A 20459-nucleotide genomic window follows, 5' to 3' on the forward strand; every position below is an offset into this window, starting at 1 on the left:
TTTTATCTATAAATATTTTTGACAATTAAAATTTATACTTCCCATGTGATCAGTGTTTGCATATACATGTACTGAGAGCCCTGTGTATCTCCATGCCCCCAGGTTGTCCTCTGTACGTGTGTAAGGAGGGGGTAGAGGAGAAGATGAAGAGCCTGTCCCCCAGGGAGAAGGATGTCATCTGTAACACAGTCTTTCAGACCATTAATTGGTTCAGAGAGGTATACATACACTCAGCTCAGATCTTTAGGTGATATCAAAGGAGGCCACACTTTTAAGCTACCCTAATTCTTCTAAATTTTGGGACAGATATAAGCCGTGTGGAAAGTAGGATATTTCATTTCTTCACCAACCTTGGGAAAAGTAAAAATATGAGTATATTTTTCACTTGATGGTCTAACCATGTGAAAAAAGCGACCCAATATTCCTGCTAGAATTACATATACATTGGCTAAAATAAGCAGAGCAGGTGCCTCAACTTTTAGAAGAAATAGGGTACTGTGTTTTACCTAAAATTTAGCTTTTTTTCATTTGCCATATTCTTTTGTATTTTTGTATTTTAAATTAACATCTGAAGTTTCATTTTAAGGCCTTAATATTTGTTATTTATTTATTTGATTGGTGTTTACTCTGTCATTAATATTTCACCTACACGACGGCGGCCAGCATTATGGTGGGAGGAAACCGGGGAAAACAAATGACCATCCACAGGTTGCTGAAAGACCCTCTCACGTATGACCGGAGGGGAAAGGCCTAAATATGTACTTCTGAAAGCGTCATTTTACAGGCCAAAATTTGGGTGAAACTGTATGTAAAGGATACAGACTCGTGACGACAAAATTGTTTTCCTTCATATTAAGAAATCTCTGTATCATCTTGAATAATAATTGATACATAATGGAACTGGCTTGGTGATATAAACACAGTATAATTTAAAAAGTTTCATGTAATACCATATTTTATTTTGTTTATACCTTTATTAAAATGAACAACCTAAAATTTCATCTCCAAAATTGAACTTTAGAGGCAAATAAATGTTATAAAATATTAATTTTTGTGCTGAACTTTTGGCTTATGCCATGCATTAACGATAAAACGCTTGAGGTATTTTGATGCAGTCAAGCGTTTAATCGTTTATGCTGTGCGTGTATATTAATTACCATAAAAAGGCAAGTTCTTTGGTAGTCTTATCTACCAAATCTCAAGTTCCAGTAGAAGATCATCCTATCTTCCCAACCATCCTAAAACACCTTTCTAAAAAGCATTGTATTTATTGTCATGGGCAAGAAAACAAAAAAAAAACAAAAAAATACTGTAAGTTAAGACATAAATTTACATATTTCTTTGAAGTTATTATTTTGTATTTTTCTGGATAGTGTATGCCTTCTTGTTGTGAACCACAGGTTGTGAACGGATTTGCGACCCAGACTGAGCCAGAAATGAAGGCCAAGGTCATCATAAGGCTACAGAATATCACAGATGTGCAAACTCTGCTCATCAAATGTCTCAAAGGTCAGTCTGGTAATCTTTGATTGGTTGATTTATTTGATTATTTATTTGGTGGTTGTTTTTGCACAGAACTCGAGAATTTGACTTACTTAGTATTGAACAGTGGCCACCATTACAATCGGTGGGAACTAGGCAGAGCCCAGGGAAAACCCATGACTATCTGCAGGTTACTTGCAGACCTTTCAGTGTACGACTGGAGAGGAAGCCAGCACAAGCTGGGCTTGAACTCACAGTGGTTGCAGTGGTGGGCCGTTAAGCTATACTAGCACACCAACCCTTCAGCCACAGAGGACCATCAGTGATTGGTTGATTGATGGTGTGACTGATCAGTTATTGGTTGATTGATGGTTTGACTGATCAGTGGTTGGTTGATTGATGGTTTGACTGATCAGTGGTTGGTTGATTGATGGTTTGACTGATCAGTGGTTGGTTGATTGATGGTTTGACTGATCAGTGGTTGGTTGATTGATGGTTTGACTGATCAGTGTTTAAGATGATGCTCAAGAATTTTTTCACCTATAAGACAGCAATCAGGTTTATGGGAGAACATCACTGGCCAGGTACCTGATAAATCTCGACTTAGAGGATGGAGATGCGTAAGTAAGCAGTAAAAGAAGGATTATCATTACGGTGTCACCAAAACCTGTACCTGGCTGATGAATTAAGTATTTTTTCCAACACAACTTCATTTTATCACTTTTTGACTTCAAAAAAAAAAAAAAAATTGAAAGTTGGCAAAATCAGTTTGGAGTCTGGCTAAATTTGACGAGTCTTGAATGCATCCATGTCTTTGTCTGAAGGTCACCCAAGCTTCCAGCCTCCTAAAGCTGTGTTTGACCTTGAGGATACACCATCTAAACCACTGGCTTTACCGGTCAAGTCCGGTGCGGCAAAGAAGCCAGGCAAGAAAGGGGCAAAAAAGTATGTACGCACATCAGACTTATTGTCTTTTGCAGGTCAATACAAAGTTTATTTATTTATTTATTTATTTGATTTATTTATTTGATTGGTGTTATACGCCGTTCTCAAGAATATTACACTTATACGACAGCGGACAGCATTATGGTGGGCGGAAACTGGGCAGAGCCCGTGGTAAACCCACAACCATCCGCAGGTTGCTCACTTACGGCAGGAGGGGATCAATACAAAGTTAGGCAAGATACGTAGTGTGAGATATAGAAAGTGGGACCGTTTTGGTTGATTTTTTTCAAACCTCACATGTGTTCATATGGATCATTGAAAACCTAGAAAATTCTGAAATTTGGAATTAGCTTTTCTACGCCTCGAAAAGCTTCAAATATTTTTGCCGAATCAGAGGCACAGTTGAATGATGATGAAGATAGCGATATTTACGATGATTTGTGTAACAATTATAACAAATAAAATGTGACTTGCACAGGGTTCTTGCCTTTACAAAAAATATCGACAGACACACTAAATGCAAAAGAAATGCATTTTCCTGTTATTTACTAAATGAGAAAAGATTAGATCGCAGATGGCTCGTTTTGTTGCGTCTTTCCTGTCTGTCATTGTGGTTCCTACTGCTGATAAGCTGTACAGTTTATACAAGATTTATTCGTGCAACTCTCTTTTTCCCAATGTAAATTGGGTTAAAGAAGCTTTTTTTTTTCTGAAGTTGTAATATTTCAACCTATATTGAAAATTGAATTGATGGTCTTTGTTTTTATAGGAAGAAAGGAAGTGCTGATGTCACAGATCAGTCTGTTGCCGGGGACGATGATAATGGGGAGACAACTGTCTTGGCTGAACGAGTATAGAAACGCTTTAATCTCTCATTGGCTGAATGGCTTAGTGGATTTTATGATAAAAGTGAAACATTCAGGCGACACCAATTTTGGGTTTCACACGGAGCCGACAATAAATCATGCAAATATGAGATAAAAATGAAATTATAAATCCACTATTTTATTGTGTCCAATCCCAGTATTTTTAATGATTTATCCTGTTTTCAAGGCTTTCTAATCACATAAATATGGTTTTAACAGGAACAGTCAAAGGCACAGGCGACCTTGCCCACAAGTTAGATAATTTTTCAGTTTTAGTTTTATTTATAAACAATCTAATGACATGGAAAGAAGATTCCATTTGCCCGTAAAACAAAGAGGTAACTTGGTGTGGCCTTATGACATTAAACACCAATCAAATGGATAGCCAAATTTTGTATGACATTGTATTTTTCTGCACACTTTTGATCCATGTTCCATTATTTCCACTTTTTTCCATGTTTCACGAATACAAAATAACAAACTTTTCACTCTCCCCCAGTCTCAGTTGTCACTCCAGGGAGACAGTCAAGCTACCCAGGGCTCCCCTACCAAAGACAAATCAGCGATAGACTTGGAGTTGTTCCGTCCCTACTTCAGGTACTGTAACAGCCTCAGTTAAATGACCCATTATTTTGCCCATGCTTTGCCAAGGACACCAAACATGACACCACGTCCACTCACAGTATATACACACCAGACATGACACTGAATGCCAAAAACAAGTGCTTGCCAGATAACAGCCCTAAGGCATAATGTGCCATTAAAAACTCTGTTACGTCAGATACCAGAATTTTCATTGTATAGAAGTCATGACTGGATGGGGTAAGTTTTGTCTTTTTTTGTTGTGCATTTGGAAAAAGCTCAAAAATAATTTTAAATTGTAAAATTTGAATCTGTCCAAGGTTTTTGTGTTGAGAGATGAAATTTTGCAAAGTCTTCATTTCTTGCAAAGGAAGAACACAGGAGTGGATCTTCTGTATGCACTTCTCTTCATTATAGACCTGTTTCACTGACATTGTTGTTTGGAATTTAATTTAATAACTTTTATTGCTTTCTTTAGGGAGCTGGACATAGATATCTTCATGATTCTGAAGAGTGGTTTTATTACTAGAGCTGCGCTTGATTCAGAGGAGAACACCAGGGTGAGAGTTGAACATACACATAACATTTACACAGGACACCATGAGTTTAACAAGTTTATGTTTTGACAGAGTGAAAACCCCCCTTCATGTTTCACGGTATGGCTGTGTATTTTTGGAAAGAAGGCAACGATTTTGTTCTTTCTTATTCTCACTGTGTAGGGTTTCCCATGATAAAATCAAACCTTTACAGACAAATATCCTGAATTTAGTGATAGTTCATCAGAGATCTGTACACTTTAATTGTAAATTCACATTTGGTGTGACTGAAATTTTCAAAAATTTGACAGTTTCAGTATTTGGGCTGTCATTGGGCGAAAAAAAAAAAGTGAAATGGATAAGTCTTTGAAGGAAATCATTGAACTGCAGAGATCGAAATGTTTAGTCATTCACTCGTTTTTAAGAACTAAAAATAAAAATGATGACCTCAAATTGAGCCCTGGGCCCAGTTCTTCGAAAATGAGCTAAAACTGGTATTAAGTCAGTTTTATAATTAAGATTTTTAGACAAATTTAGCAACCAATACAGCTGACCAAAGTCTAAAGTAAAACAGCAGCGGGCTTAGTTCAAATTTAATATACTGTTATGCAATTATTTTTGGGCTAAGTACAAAATTGAGGACTTGGTTTAAGTTAAATCTGGGATTAAGTCTTCAACCAGTTTCGAACAACCAGACTCAGATCGTCAAAAAGATGACTTTGTAGGATGCAGATACCTAATTCAGATCTATGATGAGTGTTTATGATACTCTGTCCACTTAAATATTGTTTTACAATGATATAAATTTAGTCAACACCTTTAAAATAATATTGGATGAGATCAACTTTTGTCATGGATCAACCTGAAGAGCTCAAAATATCAGTCATTTTGACCTGTGAACTGTTAGTTTCACAATTAATTAGTGTTATTCAAAACTCATTCACTGAAAATATCCAGTTTAATTTAAAATTGTGCCAGGCGAAAGCCACAAACGAGCTACTCTTTACAAGATATTTATTGAGCTCTGTTGGTAAAGACCAACAGATATCTTACGTTCCGATATAATATTCTTCCTCCGAGTAAAAAACAAAACTAAAATTTTCATGGTTAATATTAATATCTGTCCGTCTGACATTCCTAACATGTATTTTGTGTTGCCAGGCAACAACAGATGTGCAGATCCAGCCACCACAGCTTGCATTTCTATTGGACGACCTTGCCCGAAAGCTCAGTCATTCGCTGCTGTCCAGCGCTTCAAAACGCAGAACTTTTCTCAAGGTCTAATTCCCAAAAATATTCTCTGACAGTTTTGGTTTTCTTATAAACATTTATAACATAAACATTTTCTTATAAACACTTATAAACATTTTGATAAAAGTGTCAGTGTTCATCAACACTTTAAAATGTGTGTGATACGAATTTGTTTTGATACGAACATTGGTAAAGTTCCCCATGATATTGTAACCTGTGAAGTTGAATATACGGTCATATTGCGATTACTCATTCACAGAATTTAAAAAAAAAAAACATCTTCTTGCTGGGTTGTTTGTAAACCATCCTAGAGTGCAAGTTTCACATTTGTTTCATTCTGTGTGAATTGTAAATTGTTAAATTTTTCTTGTCTTATTTGCATTCCCAAGACAAAAGGAGATAAGAAGATAGGGTTCTCACACTTAGAGCAGTTTTCAGCGAGAGAGATCGCCACCAAGGTGGGAGTACTCTTACCGTCTCTGTGTGAGAACCTGGAAGGTGCCAGTGAATTCTTCCAGGTAATCTAGCATGAACTTATTTCATTTGCTCCTACAGGTATTTCATTTGCTCCTACAGGTATTTCATTTGCTCCTACAGATATTTCACACAAAGGTCCAGCGAGTTTCAAATGCAGATGCTCAGTTTCCTCCACCTATGTCATTGATTCTCATCGCCTTCATATTGGGGTTTTAAACCCTGGATGTGAAAACACAGGGTTTAAATCCGTTCATGCCCTTCTCAAAGCATGGATTACAATTTTGTCCCTGCAACATTTATCAAACAGACAGCCCTTATTGCATTTATATAAAGCTTAGTTGTGAAAAATCATGTCAGCCATGCTGACTGTAGACAGCGCTGATATGGTGGTGGGATTTTGTCCATACGACACTTGTCAAATCGACAGCTCTACTTGTGTTTATTTAACGCTGAGCTGTGAATAATCACTTGCCATGGAATGCAGCGTTACAGAGGAAAAGGACGTCAGCAGAGCTGTTTTATCAGAGCTTATTAAATACTGCACAGGGTTTAACCCCCAAAGTGATTCCTATCCTTCATGTGGCAGTGGCCAACAACAACAACAAATGAGTATGTCAGCATTTTGACCCATCCAATCAGCCAATTACAGAATCACGTATCATGAAATAGTTCTTAGGGAGGTGTTCAACATCAGTGATGTCAAGGAAGTGTTCATTTGATGAGTGAACTCATTTGATATATGAACTCGTACTGTGGAAGGTGTTAAATTTTGAAATGTTTCAGTTTCAGCGGAAAGACAGTTGTGTAATATTCATAATGAATTTTTGAACTCATATACTTTTTCACGTGCGCAAACCAGAACAGCTTAATAAGCGATTAATTAATATCAACTTAGGATCAAGTTTAATTCTCACTTCAGACTATGATTGAAGAAAATGATGGCGTGATTGATGGGCCCGGAAGCTCCACCCCTGAGGCTGAAACCATGGCAACATGTTTTAATCTCCTCCTCCAAACCTTGGTCTCCTTTTTCTCATGGTAGGTGTTGGCAGCGTGAAGTTTTTGTTGATTTAATGATTTCTTTCAGTGGAATTTTTCAGGTATACAAATGGTGTTGTCTTTATCAATGGATTAAAACCAGTTTGATTTACCAGGCACATACGCCTGACAAACTGCCTTATGTTAAACTGGGACCTAACAAACAAGAGCTGTGTTTGGGCCTGCGAGAACAACTGCTTAGTAAAATGAGCCAGGAAGAGCCGAAAAGATTGTAGCCCATCTTAAGTTAAACACAGAAAATTTACATTTCTTTTTATACCCCCGCTTAGCGAAACAATCTGGTAATTATTTTCATTATTTCACCCATTTAGGACTTTGCGTAACAGTGCTTAATTTCCATGTATTCACATTTTGTCCATGCAACACTTCATAAAGTACTGAATACTTTTCATAAGTAAACTATAATTATTTTCATAATTACTTCCGTTCAGGTACTTAGTGCTGTAATGGATTTTAATGCAGACTGTATTCTCTTGTGATTGCTACATTTCTCCATTCAGACTAGATGTACCAGTAGTTCAGTCAGTGCACACCACATATGGTTCATGAAAGAATCTACGTGAAGCCAAACAATGTAACAACAACATCGTGTCATTTCTTTTAATGTTTCCTTTTCTTTCTTGTATTTTGGAAATGTTGGAAGATGTAAGGGATGGATTCTTGTGGATGATTATCATTAAATCTCATGTATTGTTTTCATTTTTGTTACAACAGGAATGGCTTCCTACTAAGTGAAAATCATGGAATGTTGAAAGAAGCTTTAACCGTCCTCGCCAGTCGCATTAAGCCCTCTGGACCTTCACAGGTCTCCTTCCGGCATCTACTGAAGTAAGCTTTTCTCATATTTTGCTTGTCTCCAACATGTATGTTCACAAATAATAAGTCATTGCCAGTCACTGTGAATTGAATAGGGAATCTAAAGCTTCTGTCTGGTTCATGTATTTCGAGTTTTTTTCAGAGAATTTTGGAACGTCATGTAGAAAACGTAGTTGTTGTTACCCCTCGGTCTTGTTTGGCGGTGCATTACAGTTTTGCATCTTCACATGTTACATTGCTATGAGCAGGTAGTCATAATATGCTACAAGGTTATTTACCTGTTGATTTCCAGAACTGCATTCAAGTATGTAGAGAAATTCTCGTCTTCGGTCCCCAACCTGGCCACAGCTGTGACTCTCCTCAAGCTGCTTATCTGTCTGGCGGAGAAAACGGGCGAAAAGGACATGGATCAAGTCATTGGTTAGGAGTTCAAATCCACAACTTATTTCCTTTAAATTTTCCCTTTTTGAATAGTCTTCAAGTCTTACTTCAAAGTCTTACAAAATTTGGTGCATAGTATAATTTTGTAGCACTTCTGACCAAGTATTAAAACCAGCCTGATTGAAGCAAAAATTTTGCATAATTAATGAATTCTTTGGTTAGTTGTTTCTGTGTAGTAATTCAAATCTTGTTCTACTTTGATGAAAGTTGATTCATCTGTCAACGAAACATACTTTATTATTGTCTGCTGTGTTTTGACTACCTTTTGCACAAAATTCAGATGACAATTAGACAAAGAAATTAGGGATATCATCTCGGCTGGCTGTAGAGTATTTAATGTTTGATAATGTGTATTCAGGGGAGCAGTCTGAGGCTTTCCTGAAGCGTGAATGGTTGGACGGAGAAGGGCAGAGACAGAAGGGAGCCAAACACAATGAGCACCTCCATGTCGTCATCAGGTGAGTGCCTCTACCTGCCACAGATGTCAGGAGGGGACTTGAAATTTGCAATTTTGTTACCTCCTCCTCCTCCCCTCCCCGTAAGGGGAGATGCGAAGTACTGATTGGTGAGGTGTGACTATAGTGTATCTTGATTTGGTCTTTCATGTTCCAGGGGTCTGGTGCCAGTATACTGTAGCTGGGTAAAGATGTCATGTTTCAGAGGTCTGGTGCCAGTATACTGTAGCTGGGTAAAGATGTCATGTTCCAGAGGTCTGGTGCCAGTATACTGTAGCTGGGTAAAGATGTCATGTTCCAGAGGTCTGGTGCCAGTATACTGTAGCTGGGTAAAGATGTCATGTTTCAGAGGTCTGGTGCCAGTATACTGTAGCTGGGTAAAGATGTCATGTTCCAGAGGTCTGGTGCCAGTATACTGCAGCTGGGTAAAGATGTCATGTTCCAGAGGTCTGGTGCCAGTATACTGTAGCTGGGTAAAGATGTCATGTTCCAGAGGTCTGGTGCCAGTATACTGTAGCTGGGTAAAGATGTCATGTTCCAGAGGTCTGGTGCCAGTATACTGTAGCTGGGTAAAGATGTCATGTTCCAGAGGTCTGGTGCCAGTATACTGTAGCTGGGTAAAGATGTCATGTTCCAGACGTCTGGTGCCAGTATACTGTAGCTGGGTAAAGATGTCATATCTGGTGTCAGTAAGCTGTGACTGGGTATGGTGTCCCATCTTGGCAGGCCGTTCCAGTGTGACAGCACTGTTCATATCATAATATCTCTTCTTTTGAACCCACCAAATAGGCGACACCATAGGATGACGCCACCAAATCAGTGGTGAAAGAAGGAATTGGTCACTCTGAAAAAGCAAACAATCCAAACTTTGTCTTTACAGAACTTACCTGTCATACTCAGAAGACTCTCTCCTAGCCACAGAGCAGGTCACAACCAAAGCTATCCCGGAGCTGCTGGACACGGACAAGAATGACTGCTCTCAAACCTTCCCCACCCTGGACAGGTAAATAAACGCTGGTTGTTCTTTTTGATTTGAAAAGGTCACTGTTTAATTTGAATATGTGAGCATTAGGAAAGTGTTGATCTCTTGTTTGCAGATTATGGAAAAAAAAATACTTGTTCCCCCACCCACTCCACCCCCACCGCCCTTCGCTTTATGGTTTTCATCTATGCTTTCACAGTTTTCATCAATGAGATTATTTTGAAAAGGATACTGACCTTATCAATGGAATTTCACCAAAATAAACATTTGTGTCTGATATTTTGGTCAAAATATGGTGAAAAGGTTCCTGAAAATCACCAGAACATTCCTGCATATGGCAAAAAAAATATTTTCAGCTGTCAAATGATCTAGATATATCTGTTTAATAATCAAGTTGAATTTGTTTTTCTTTGAAATTTCAGACAGTCGTTTTCAGTGTTCTACAAAGTCATGTTGTCTGATCTGGTTGGAACGGCTAAAGATTTGGAACCAGTAAATAAAACTGACTCAGACGAAGTAAGAGTTGTTTTTTTTCTCTCTTCATTTATTTCTTTTCTTTTACTATTCTAGAGAGGTAGGTTACAAATACAACCTTTTCTTTACCTTTACACTGGAGAGCTATTTTTTATTTTTATTTCTTTTGGTTACCCGACTCCTAAACCTTTCCACATTCGAAAGACTAACTTTGATTTGAGGGGAAAAAAAACATTGATTGGATGTCAATGTCAGGGCTTCACTAAAGGAATAATTTTACACAGAACCATGCACTCAGAATATTCTTGAATAAAAATCTTGTAAATATGCCAACAAATGAAGAATTACACTAATACTTTGAGATTTTTCCTTGTGAAAATAATGTTTTATGTTTCAGATAAAGCTAGATCGGCTGATTAAGTGGAGTATGGCTGTGCGGATATTCCATGTGTTTATCAACCTGATTAAGGTGGGTTTATAAAGAGATTAGGTTAATCCTAATCCCCAGTATGCAGAGAGCTTGCATTACAAATCCCGCTCAGCACTTAGTGATTAATTCTAAAGATTTAGAGTTAGTATTTCGTCGTGAACAATCTGCAGTCACAAAAGTCAGCATCAGTATTGAATTAATCTTCATATGCGCAAATTATATAAATTTTGACAACTATGTTTTACATGTGGGTCAAACTTCTTAGAATGGTGAGTTCAGTGGTAATATTTGCATGGAAGTTCAAATCAAAACAAATCTGAATTTTTGTCTGACATCGCAGAGGAATAATCTGTATAAAAACACACAGTAAGTCATGTCAGTTCAATGTAATTATTGTTAGATGTACATAGCATCAGTGTGATGTTTTATAAAATTGCCATCCTGTGGCATTAACTCTTCAATATTCATAGACTTAATTATAAAGTTTAGATGAGTCTGAAAAGTTGTAAATGTGGTCTTCAATATTTTTTTTGATTTTTCTTTAAAAAGAAAACGGCACTTGGAAATAATTTTTGTATGGTGGGTATTTGGGACCACCGTTTGGTATTTATAGTCTTTGTGTAAAAATGTTATAAATGGTGATGTAAAACTTATTTAATTAACATTTTTGCACCAGAATTTGGTCTTCCTAGCTGAAAAACGTGTTAAACCTCGATTTGGATGTATTTTTAATATATTCTTAAATATTATCATAATTCAGATTAAACACGCATCTGAATATTAGCAACAAATTTACTTTCAAATAAATTTATTAAACATGCATGACATCCTTATTTCTAACATTATTATGTAAAGACGATAAATACCATAAGGTGGTCCCAAATGCCCGGAATATTTGCAAATACATTTTTTTCCTGAAAAAAAATATTAAAGACCAAATTTGCAAATAAGTTTTGATGCTTTTTCATCTGATTTTAACCTCATTTTTATGTTTTCTTCACCTTTAACATTTTACAGTACTGAGTTACATTTTACAGTACCAAGTAACATTTGAGTATTAAGAAGCACCACTGTGCAAATCAACCTCTCACTGTTTTGAAGGAAAAAAATCTTCTTTTCTTTTTTTTCATTTTCAACAGGCGTTTGACAGTAGATCAAACATCGGATCAGCTTTAAAGGTAAGCTTGATTTCAAGGCCGTTATTCATTGCTGGTGTGGTTTCAAGGAAGTACCGGACAGTAAATCTAGCTAAATGAAAACAAAGTGTCAAAGGTATTATTGCTGTAATTCTCCAACTTTTTCAAGTGGTTGGAAGATGTTAATTCAGTGCAGTATTCTTTGTACCTGTAGACTGATAAACTTATGCTTCTTGTGAGGCCCTTAAATGGACAAACTCAACCAACGACAAAGATGTATTGGTGGCGTTGAAAGTTGCTCAAGATTTCTCTTACAAAAATTACAGGAATTAGTTTTTACACACGTATAAGTAGATTGTAGGGAACTGCATGAATATGAAAGTGTTAAAGCGCCGTATGAAGTCAATATTTAGGCAACGGAATATGGTATAATACACTGTAGTTAAATATATATATAGAAAAAGAAAATTGGACACAGCTTTCTGTCATTGTCATGGCATATGTTGCAACCCCCACCCCCATCCCCAGCTGATAAAGTGCAGTTGTACAGAAAATATTCACACTTTTTCTAGCTATTTCATTGGTCAACCTACCTCAGTGATGTAATTAGGACACGAAATCTGACTATGTTTTTGACATGATGTCATGAACTACCTCGATGAAGACAGAATTTTGGAGACGTTATGACATTATGATGATGTCCATTTGTATTAAATGTCATTGCTTTATGGCACAGTCAGGGAAATCAATTCATTTTAGCATGAACACTTATATACAATAATATTATGCATAATTAATGATTTTCTTTCCCCAAAATATTTATTTTAGTGGATTTACACGGTCAGGTGATTTTAGCGATGTTTTGTGTGTGGTAAAATGACGACAAAAATGGATGTTACCACAATGTTGTGACGTCATTACTCTAACTCTTTGTATTGTTTGGTGTTGTGAGAGATTTGAAACTGAAGTTTCCAATTGTCACAAATAAATAATGGGAAGCAATGAAAGCTGTTCACAAGCTAAAGGCTCTGCCGAAAAACGGAAAAGACGAATGAGGTCTTAAAAAGCTTCTTGTGTTGTGTATATTTTTCAGTATGGCCGCCAGTTTGTGGATGTATTTCTCCGTCAGGGAATGCCGATGTTGGATCACATGTTCCGAAATCATCGTGAAGACGTTCAGAGCTTGCTCAAGAACCTCCAGCTAAGCACACGGGCCATGCACCACATCTGTAGTCATGCCAAGGTAGGTTTGTAATGAGAACACAAACCATGCACTACATCTGTATATGTAGTCAATCTGTGCACCACATCAGTAGTCACTCCAGTGTCAGTTTGTAGTGAGAACAAAAACCATGCATCACATCTGTAGTTTTGGCAAGGTCAGTCTGTAGTGAGAACACAAACCATACATCACATCTGTAGTAATGCCAAGGTCAGTTTGTAGTCAGAAGACATGCTGATGCACAGTATCTGTAGTCATGCCAAGGTCATTCTGTAGTGAGAACACAAACCATACATCACGTCTGTAGTCACGCCAAGGTCAGTCTGTAGTGAGAACACAAACCATACATCATGTCTGTAGTCACACCAAGGTCAGTCTGTAGTGAGAACACAAACCATGCACCACATCTCTATTCCTGGCAAGGTCAGTTTAGAGAGAGGAGACAATGTCACATGTGTCAACGTGGGGCAGTTACCTGCCAAAGATCAATGTTTTACCCCGGGTACTGCAGTTTCTTCTACCCATAAAACAAATGCCATCGTACACAAGTATGCAAAAACATTCTTGGATATGGCGTTGAAGTTAACAAAAATAAAAGTAACTGAATATATTTGTAAACTGTTAAACCTGTGTAAAAGTGATTTGTTTGTTAAGTACATGTAGCTGCCTTCTTTTTACATTTGTGAAGTTTAACTAGTGACTTCCCTGACCTCTGTCCTCTATGATTTCTGTCCTCTGTAGACTGTGAAAGATGTTGCCCTTACGAATCAAGTTCCTATGGTTAAGCGTACCTTAGAGACGTTTGTGTTCCGTGTGAAAGCAATGCTCACCTACAACAAATGCCTGGAAGCCTTCTGGATGGGAAACCTTAAAAACCGGGATCTGAAGGTGGGTTTAGAGCTCTTCTATACCAGTGTAGTCTCTCCAAAACCTTGTACTGTCTCAAATGGGACACCTGGCATCCCGGAGATGGCATCAGGCCCTTGGTAGTCCTCCATAAGCGATAATGTTAACTTTAAATGCTGTAACTTAATCCCAAAGATTTGGTGGCCAGTAAAGCTTGGTGCATACCTGGTCCAGCCTGTGAGAAAGCAGTCATAAAAATCTTGACATGGGCCGACCGTCAAAATCTGGACCTTTCTATGCCAGCAGCTGAGAGGGGTGCCTAGCAACAACAAGGGGACGTCACTTACGTCTCCTTGTGTCCTCTTACCCAGAATTTCGAACTGTCATCTTTAAATCTTATACCTGCCCAAAATTTAGACAATTTCCATCATTTTGGTACCAATCATGCACCTGCACACCAAAAATGGCAGGCCTGTGGCGAAAAAAAAAAAGACTTTACACTCTAAAATACACTTTACACTCAAAAATACATTACATTCCCGAGAAAATGAAGGGCTAATATGGTTCTGGTTAAAGATAGTCTGGTAGTGAAAATGTTTAGAGTTTTAAGTACAACAACAACAAACAGTGCTTCAAGCAAATGAGTTCTGCGGACCATCGATTTTGAATCTATGCATCGAAACAGAAATTCGTATACCGGACATCAACCAATTAGGACGTTCCAGGTCAATAATCGCAAGGTCAACTCCCAGAATGACGTTTAATACAAACCACCAAAGAACTAAGAAAGTATATAAAGTACAAAAATAGGATGGAATCATGCTATTCAAGAGAAGTAGTTAACATTTTCCAGTAGTATTGGGAAAGCGCAAGGCAAATGAAATCAGCAGTAAAATTGTGTACCGTGCTAGAATATAAGTTGTAGATAACAAAATATGTATCTCAGTTGCGTTTTGATTACAACTGTTCATATATCCAACGTGGCGATTTAATTCAGCAGGATGAACATAAGGCCCTTAGCCCCTTTGTACACTCCAAGACCTTGGCACTCTTTAAACAAAAGTAGGTGTGCTAGTTACACACACCATAAAACTGTCGGTGAAATGTGAATTTGTAAGATTGCTAATCACACTGTGACTTCTGCAAGGGGTGGAATGATTACACACCTAATCAATAACAAGAGCCTGTGTAAGTGTATTTCGAGTGGCTTACCAGAACATTTGACCAGAATTCAGATATTTTTCTCTAATACATTGTAAACAAGTTTGCATTGGAGTACAATATTTAAGCCTTTGAGAATAGGCTTACACTAATGTTGTCTTGAGGCACAGGATGTAATTGATGGATTTTAGAATGGGCGCTTTTATCCACCAGTGTTACTTGGATGCAGGATAACGTGATATTTTAGTGTGATGTTCTACAAGGCTTTTTCAGGGTTTCCAAAGGTCTTTAAAATCTGAAAAGTATTTGTTTTCAAAATTATTAGCCCTCATTTGAGAATTTTCAGCTGATTTTGACTATTAAAAATGGCCAGAAATTGCTATTGGTCATAATGGAGGTCACGTAGGGAAAGAAATTTAATCTGATATTAATTAAAATGTTTCTCTTAATTGTAGATTTAAGGCCCTTTTTTGTTCTATATTGGCTTTTACTCATTACAGACCGGACCTGATAGAGTTGATAGAGCGTCCGCTTCGGGAGCGGTAGATCCAGGATCAATCCTGGGTTAAGTCACATCTACGACCTAAAAGAGGAAGTTGTAACTATCTCGCTTGGCGTTCAGCATGAAGGGGATAGTGCAACAATTGGTTGACCCGTATCAGTATAATGGCTGGGGCGGGGCGGCTTACTTGCCTCCGGTAAGCCGTCTCAGTGATAAGCCATCACTAGATAAAAGAGCCGTGGAAATCCGTCCTGTAACAAGGAGGCACATTACATGCACTCTAAGGATTCCTTCGTCATCATCTGACTGAAAAATTGTTAAGTATGACGTTAAACCCCAAGCGCTCACTCACTCACTTTACTCATTACCAGAGTTTGAAGTATAACACTATCCTGTGTACTAGTATTTACATGTTGTGTTATACAGAACCATATCTCAAGATTGACTTGTATTAATGTGCAGTAATTATAATTTAAACATCACAACTCCCAGTTGGGTAAGTTAGTCAGCTTATCTTGTGTGCCCCCAGGGTGCAGAAATCCTGTCCCAGGCCTCTGTAGCCTCCAGCGAGGACGGTGGGAGTGATGATGACGACGGGGTAGAGGCTCTCCCGGAGGAAAACGAGGACAGTGAGGTGGTAAGTAACGTGATTGTGCGTCTGGATGACAAAACCAAGAGAATTTGGCAGGCCGAAAGGTCACAAAGTTGTCAGAGGCTATTATAAATCAGGAAATTCATCTCAGCTTGAGTTCTCTGAGGTTTGACCGTTGTCCTTATTTTCACCCTCATCATGAAAGTTTACACTTACAATGTACTCGTTGTACTTTGTATTAAAGTAAAAATGTCAGCACTTTAAATTTAACTTTTTAAACAGTTTTGGTATCAGAATTAAGTTTCTGTTTCCTATTAAACTCAAACATAATCGACTTCATGGGAAAAAAAACAAAACAGGAACCATCTATATTTTACCAGGTATTTCATGCATCCCCCTGACTTAAAGCCGCAGCCTCCAGCCAGCCAAGGCGTGCATCGATATTGAAATCACTGGTTCACATGACAATAGTGTTCTCATCGAAACTGGTAGAAATCAGTTCTGTCTGGTTGGTGTTGTAGCTTTATGTCAAGGTGTTTGTCAGGTTCAGTGTAATATGGGCAGTTTACACCGAGTACTTTCGTTTTCGTTAAAGAGAAACCTGACAGCTGTTAAATGACGTTAAACAATTTGAGTAGGCGTTAAAAACAGGAAACACATTTTTAACTGGTACATTTACTTTACAGGAAGTGGACAATCAAAGTGAGGCTGGCGGAGAGTCCAAGACTGGAGACGATTACGAGAGCTCGTGCAGTGAAATTTTCTAGATGTGTATGTGTATATACCAACAGTAAACCATGTCATACTAACAAATAATAGCTTGAGCATTTTCCTTTTTTAATCCAGTGTTGATAGTTAATCTACAGTGTTCGTCTTCGAGGTTAGTCGGTTTACCGACGGGATTAGTTAGCTATTATGTTGTTAATTGATGCTTTGACGAGATCACCATTGTAACCATTAGGCCGTGAGAAATCCTCGTTAAATAAATGAAGAATTAAGTTAAAAAATTACATATTCGGGTAACTTTTAGTTTAGTGTTCATAGTTAATTAACAGTGTTTGTCTTCGGGAACGACTGGTTTACCGACGTGATCAGCAAGGACAGTCCCTATTAGAAAGAGACGTGTCAGGCCATATTCTCAGAAGGAATCACTAAGATGGTTTTACATTTTCGGGTAACTTTGAGCAGATCTTGTTAGTTGCCTGTCTGCTCGATTTTCAGCGGATTAATCTTTGACGTTCCCTCCGATTGCGTAGGCTATAAACTAAGTCATAAAAGTGAAATGTTCTTCAGAACTCATAGTGATAAATGGTTTATAGGGTTGAAAGATTAGCCATCTGGTATTGTTCCTCAAACGTGTTTGTAGATGGACAGCGTAGGCGATTATACAAGAGAAGTTACCGCTGTGGTATTAGTGGAAAGTTATTGAGTAGTGCACGTAACAACTGTCAAATCCACAGAGTAATCGATTATTTATTTACTTGATTGATTGATGTTTTACGCCGAACTCAAGAATATTTCACTCATACGACGTCGGCCAGCATTTTGATGGGATGAAACAGGGTAAAGCCCGGGGGAAACACAAACATCCGCAGGTTGCTGGCAGACATTTCGACCTACGACCGGACAGGAATCCAGCATCAGCTCGACTTGAACTCACATCGACCGCATTGGTGAGAGGCCCCTTGTTCATGGCACGCTAACCTCTGAGCCATTTACCAGTTAAGCCGCGTTCAGACCGTGCGATGGTCAGGTCGACCCCTCTAATTAAAACAAATCCAATTAAAATAAAACATGAGCTGTTTTATGCTGCATGTGATATTCGTCTAATCGCATCATCTGAACGAAGCTAATGGAATTGATTTTCCTATTTCCGTTTGACTTCTTGAATTCGACGAGTCGATATAGGCCTACGACAAATCACATCCTGAGAACTGGACTTTATTCAAAGCAGTAGATTTTAGAGAAGTATGTTATAAATAATAATCGATTGTAGATAAAGGCTGATTATACACAGTAGTTGGTTGTATAGAATGCTATGTTATATGCTCTTAGAGAAGTATGTTGAAGGATATCTGAAACGCTTTCGTTTCACTTCTTAAGGTGCATATTAAGGCCCAAGTGGTCAGTCCGGAAGTTAAGAAATTATGTCACCTTGACGACACTGTAGTGACACGGTTCACCGGGCTCGGGGAACCTCGGAAGTGTTTACCGACTGATGACGGAGATTACGCATAATCTACATCTACCAAAATGAAGGTTTTTCAACAAAAATTCCAGGGCATAATTGTCTTCATTTGGCGTAGAAACGTAATCTTTGTTTTAGAGTTCTTTTTCATGCACCTTTTAAAAATAATGGCTTATACATAAAAGCAGATTATACACAGTAGCTGATTGTATAGAATAATCAGTTATATACAGTAATGCATAAAATATTATTGTGCATTAAACATGTTAACAGAGCAGTCAGTTGTACATAGTCGATTGTACAGAGTAACACACAGTTACATGTGGTTGTACAAAGTAGTCGATGTATAATCTTTGATTTACGTTGAACCAAAAAAAATAAATAAAATAACCGCTTCGTTTTGTTATTGTGTATAGTTTTCTTGTCTTTTGTCATAGCATAATATTCTTACCTCTGTAAAAGATGACAATAAAACACAGATATCAGTATTGTTTTAGAATGTATGAATTTGTAATTGAAGATATTTTTGTAGCCCTTGTAAATGATCAAAACACAAACACATCACAAATTCCTATCTGGTATGTCCATTCTGTCCAGATAGGCCTAGATTGTCACACCAAAGTCCATACCCAAACCAAATTAATCCTGTTTTCCAGTATACTTGTGGCATGAAATTGAATCGCCCCAGTAGGCCTCCTGCCTTCGTCTAAACCTGTGAAACCAAAAATTGTACATGTTTTCGGCCTAATAAGGAGTTTTTCTGAAAGGCCGCTTATCGGTAACGTGTTTCTCACTTTCAAACGATCTTGCATTTGATTGTTAAGTTCCCGCGTACTCTAGTTTCGTCAGTGAAATTGGTGCGGTCTTCGTTCTGTAGTTTGACTCGCGAATCGCCTGAAACCTTCCTGTCTACCTTGAAGGTTCTAGCTACTAAAAATATCTGTAAAATTTTACCAAGATGTCCACGAAAACATCACAAGACTAGTAAAAAAATCCTTCGGCATCGAAAACGTGTCGAAATTGTGGAAGTGGCAATTCGACTCCGTGAGCGTTATGCCATGATCTGGTACGGAAGACTATAGGGTGCATTGTTCAGAACTGATGGCATAACGGTTGAATCCGGGTCGCTTGACGAATTTTCCTTTGAGTTTAGCAAACGACACCCACATGTTCAACGATGAATCTTGATCAAGTGAACCTTGATCGAGTTGATTCTCGACAGATCATCTTCACATATGTTCATTCCCCTCGTTAACGACGCTGCTATAACTTGGTGGTGGTCCAGATGGTGAAGCCAACTGGGCTGACGGCCTGGCTATTGGCGGCAGGGGCGGAACACTCGTGTTGTTGTTGTACGATAGGTTAATAACATACCCTGGAGGAAGCGCGTCATTTGCGGGCCAGCCTTCATTGGGTGAGCTCCAGGCGTTTACAGTGTATAATGGTAATTCTGACGGTTGAGTTACTGGTTCGAGAGTGTTGGGCGGTGCGGAGACCACGCGAGACCGTGATGCGTTGCCCAGATATGACGTATCTGAACTCGATTGTGAGGCTCTGCGCAAGGGCGGAAGTGACACAGGACGGCCGGGCGTCTGATTGGCTGTCAACAAAGAAATAGAAAGGGGTTTTATTTAATTACTGAACGAGTATGGCTTGACGCAAGATTGTAATTATTTCAGTCATATTGTGACGTTTCTATTTAATGAACGGTAGGTTTCAATTACATGTTGGATCATTGACCGAAGATAGTGAGCTGCCAGCAAGTATTTATCTGCGAAAAAGAGTACCGTTAATAGCTATGATCGCTTGACCTACTCAGTACATACGTCAATTGGTATAAACTACGAACACTTTTACCAAGCAAACCAGACGGCAAAGCATTGTGATTCCAGTGGCCATCGGATTTTGATAATTACAAGGAACTGTTAAATGGTACTATAAAGAGAATCTATTTTCTGAGAGCATCTCATGCATGCGCAATACGTGTAACCAGCGTTGCCCTGTTTAAACCAAGCA

At 38.2% G+C, this 20459-nt stretch overlaps 1 protein-coding gene across 1 annotated transcript in view; it reads left to right on the forward strand.

Moving 5' to 3' along the window:
* The window catches only part of LOC135478253 (Fanconi anemia group D2 protein-like), a 47318-nt gene extending 27360 nt beyond the window's left edge, over positions 1–19958 (forward strand). Inside the window, 20 exon segments of the mRNA XM_064758526.1 lie at positions 103–218; positions 1401–1509; positions 2307–2427; positions 3197–3278; positions 3793–3890; positions 4354–4435; positions 5573–5689; positions 6052–6180; positions 7059–7177; positions 7913–8026; positions 8307–8434; positions 8814–8913; positions 9791–9913; positions 10315–10408; positions 10764–10835; positions 11936–11974; positions 13026–13175; positions 13896–14042; positions 16193–16300; positions 16942–19958. Coding sequence (XP_064614596.1) covers positions 103–218; positions 1401–1509; positions 2307–2427; positions 3197–3278; positions 3793–3890; positions 4354–4435; positions 5573–5689; positions 6052–6180; positions 7059–7177; positions 7913–8026; positions 8307–8434; positions 8814–8913; positions 9791–9913; positions 10315–10408; positions 10764–10835; positions 11936–11974; positions 13026–13175; positions 13896–14042; positions 16193–16300; positions 16942–17022 — 2129 coding nt within the window. The 3' untranslated portion in view covers positions 17023–19958.
* Positions 19959–20459: the final 501 nt, after the last annotated feature.

This window comes from Liolophura sinensis, chromosome 11 (genome assembly GCF_032854445.1).
Source record: "Liolophura sinensis isolate JHLJ2023 chromosome 11, CUHK_Ljap_v2, whole genome shotgun sequence".
NCBI lineage: Eukaryota > Metazoa > Mollusca > Polyplacophora > Chitonida > Chitonidae > Liolophura > Liolophura sinensis.